Genomic DNA, 3,360 nt, shown 5'->3' on the forward strand with positions numbered 1-3,360 from the left:
AATACTGCCTGGGAATTCCAGCAGCCTTCCCCAAAGCCCCAGGTGAGCGCGCCCAGGTGCTGGGGTTCAGCCCTGGGGTGCCGCTGCTGCTCCTCGGGGTGATGGATGTGGCGCCCCACGGTGCTGCCCTCACTGCAGAGCTGCTCCGGACCCCTCAAAGCTGTGGGGATTCCTACAGAGTGTCCAGGGTGGGGATGGACTCCCTCAAAAAGAGGTGTGGGAGCAGCCTGTGACCCCAGAGCCCGTTCCCAGCAGCGCCTGCAGGCAGAGCAAGGACGCGAGGGGACTTGAGGGGACGCCATCCCAGCTTGCCCGGTCACGTCTGGGGCAGGCAGATGCTGGCCCTGGGGCGGCAGCTGGGGGCACGGGCAGCCCCCAGCTCGCAGCACAAGGCTCTCTCAGAAGTCCCAGAGGAGCAGAGCCAGCTCCCGGGCACAACTGGCCCCTTTATCCCTGTCCCGCCAGGCTGAGCACATTTAACCCTCCCGGCGCCGAGCCAGGCTCTCACCCTGCACCCACTGACCCCCAGAAGAACTTTGGGGGTGCCAAGGTGCAGCCTGGATTTAAGAACAGCTTTGATTTTCCCTTTGGTTTGCACTCCGAGAATTTGGGGGGCTGGTGGGACCCCAAACACTCACCAGGGGCTCTCCCATTCCCCTACAGGCTGTGCCCGTGCCGGACACAATTATCCCACGGGAGCCACGTACCGGGAGAACTGCAACTTGTGGTGAGTGCGGGCACCTGTGGCATGTCACCAGCATGTCACCAGAGGAAGGTGTCATGCTCCTGTAAACCTCAGAGAGCGAGGCCCGAGCTGGGTGGTGGGAGCTGCTGCCAAAATGCCTTTGCTCCAGCAAATTCGGAGCCAAAAAGGGCCTTGAGCCTCTCCCAAGTTTCAGCGCATGCCTGCGTGGGAGCCGGCGCTGCCCAGGGGCGTTTTGGCCACGCTGGTCCCAGCCCAGCTTGCCCAAGCCTGACGGCGGTTCCGTGCCAGCTGTGCCTCCTGCTGGGCACTCGCGGAGCTCGGGGTTAACTGGGAATCCTGGTGTTCCTGTACTGGTATTGCTGGCATGCGGAGGTGGGGGACTGGGAGACGAGCATCGCAGCCCGAGGGGCGATGCTGCAGATAAGCGGAAATCAAAGGCAGCGCCTGGGGCGTGTGCGAGGGCAGGGGCACGTGTGGGAACATGTGTGAGCGCCGGGGCTGCAGGTGAAAAGCCAGCCCGAGCCTCCCCGCAGCTCTGGGGCAGCCCCGAGTTTCTGTGGGAGCACTCAGGGAGCGTGGAGGGTGTCCCCGTTCAATGTCAGTGTCCCCAAGTCATGCAGGTGGATGTCACCTATCTGCTGCTGGGGGAGCATCTCCAACCCATCTCTTCCCTTCCAAACCCTTCCAAACCCTCCTCCCCCACACTTGGTGCCTGGAGAAGAGGAATTTCTGCAGAGTCACCCCCACCTCTGTCCCTGGTGGGGTCCTGCTGAGGGGGTGGCAGGGGACAAAACCCATGGCGAGGTGGCACAAGGTGTGGGCACCCACCTGGTGGCACCCTGAGGTGCTCCCGAGTCCCCAGGTGTCGCACAGAGCGCCGGGAGAGCTCAGGGATGGATGGGGGAAGGCTGGAATCCAGGTGCTGCCGGCCGGGATTGGGATGGGGGTGTGTGGCGGGACACGGCCTCGCTCAGCTCCAGGAAAGGGAAATGTGCCGGGATCTGAGCATGCCAAGCATTGCTCACTGCACGGGGGGAGCACGGCCCGGGGCTCCCCAGGGGACCCACCACACCCCCAGAGCCCCCCCCTTGGCCCAAGTGTCCCCATGGAGTGCCCTGGTCACTGTGGGTCACCCATGGGGACAGCCAGCCCTGACCCCCAGCCCCGGGCCGCTGACCAAGCCCCTCTCTGATGTCTGCCCTGGGGGCTCTTGTGGGGGCTGGGGCAGGGGGGGACAGCTCCCAGGGCCACCCAGAGGCCACTCGGGGTCACCCAAAGGCCACTCGGGGTCACGCAAAGGCCACTCGGGGTCACCCAGAGGGCTGCCCATGGATTCATCCCGCTGCGAGGTGCCAAGCTCTGGTGACCCCTAACAAAAGTAGCCAGTCTGGGAGGGGCAGCGCCCGCTCAGTGTCCCCCTGGTCACCCTGGGGACATCACTTCTCACCGACTGTCCCCTCTGCAGCACCTGCGGGCCCGGCGGGCAGTGGCAGTGCGAGGACCACGCCTGCCTGATGGATGGGGAGCTCATCGATGCCATCAACAGGGGCAATTACGGGTAAGGGCCGGGCACAGGGATGCCGCACCCCTCGCTGCTTTTTGGGGTGACCCCTGAGCCGTGTCCCCTGTCCCCACGCAGCTGGAGAGCCGCCAACTACAGCCAGTTCTGGGGGATGACCCTGGAGGACGGGATCCGGCACCGCCTGGGCACCTTCCGTCCCTCTCCCACCGTCATGAACATGAACGAGATGCACGTGAGTGCCCCCGGGGAGGGAAACTGAGGCACTCCCATGGCTGGGAAGGGGCTCCCAGAGCAGGGGGCAGGCAGGCCAGCCCTGGTGTTTGGAAGACAGCAGCTCAGCAAATTCCCCCGGACAATCCCCGGGCTGCCAGTGTTGTTTTTTCCCCCTCTCCTCCGCGCTGGTTTCCCATCGGAACGCCGGCCCCGCCGCTGCTGACTCAGCAGAGCTGCCTCTCTTTGCCTCTGCCCGCACCCAAACCCGGGCTGGGCATCCCCGGGGGTCCCTGGGGTGCTGGCAGGGCTCGGTGCGCCCCCAGCCCAGCGCTCCGGAGCACGAGGTTTAATTTTAGAGACGTTTCCTGCAGGCACTTGTGGCCGTGGCCTCCCCAGGAAGGCCGGGGCGGGGGCACGGTCCCTGCTCCAGGGAGGAAAGGCAGGGCCAGAGGCCACCCCGAGGGGCTGTGTCACCCTGGGCTGTCCCCTCGGGGCGGCCACCGAGGGCCTGGCTGGGCTCTGGGATGGGACACTCGGTGCTGGTGTGCTCTAAGGAGCTGCTGGGGCTGTGGAGCCCAAATTTAGGGGAAATTGAGGGGTTTGGCCTTTCTGGGATAATGAGGAACCCAAATCTTTGTCGCTCAGGGTGATGTCCCTGTCCTGAGGGGTCCCACAGTGGAGCTGGGGACACTAAAGCTGGTTGGGGACCATCTCAGAGGATGGCTGGGGTGGCAGGAGGAGGACATGGGGTACCACAGTGGGGCTGGGGGACACAAAACCTGGCTGGGGACCATCTCAGAGGATGGCTGGGGTGGCAGGAGGAGCTGGGGGGGTCCCGCTGTGCTGAGCCCCCCCATCTCTGCCCCACAGATGAACATGGACTCCAACGAGGTGCTGCCGCGTCACTTCGATGCCGCCG

General features: G+C 65.1%; 1 protein-coding gene across 1 annotated transcript in view; it reads left to right on the forward strand.

The window, feature by feature from the left end:
• Positions 1–5: 5 nt before the first annotated feature.
• Positions 6–3,360, forward strand: part of TINAGL1 (tubulointerstitial nephritis antigen like 1) — a gene marked incomplete at its 5' end in the record, with an annotated part of 6,615 nt that continues 3,260 nt past the window's right edge. The window contains 5 exons of the mRNA XM_005428311.2: positions 6–42; positions 664–727; positions 2,172–2,264; positions 2,346–2,460; positions 3,312–3,358. Of these exons, the coding sequence (XP_005428368.1) occupies positions 6–42; positions 664–727; positions 2,172–2,264; positions 2,346–2,460; positions 3,312–3,358 (356 nt within the window). The remainder of the gene's footprint in view (positions 43–663; positions 728–2,171; positions 2,265–2,345; positions 2,461–3,311; positions 3,359–3,360) is intronic.

Source organism: Geospiza fortis, unplaced genomic scaffold (genome assembly GCF_000277835.1).
Source record: "Geospiza fortis unplaced genomic scaffold, GeoFor_1.0 scaffold289, whole genome shotgun sequence".
Classification (NCBI taxonomy): Eukaryota; Metazoa; Chordata; class Aves; order Passeriformes; family Thraupidae; genus Geospiza; species Geospiza fortis.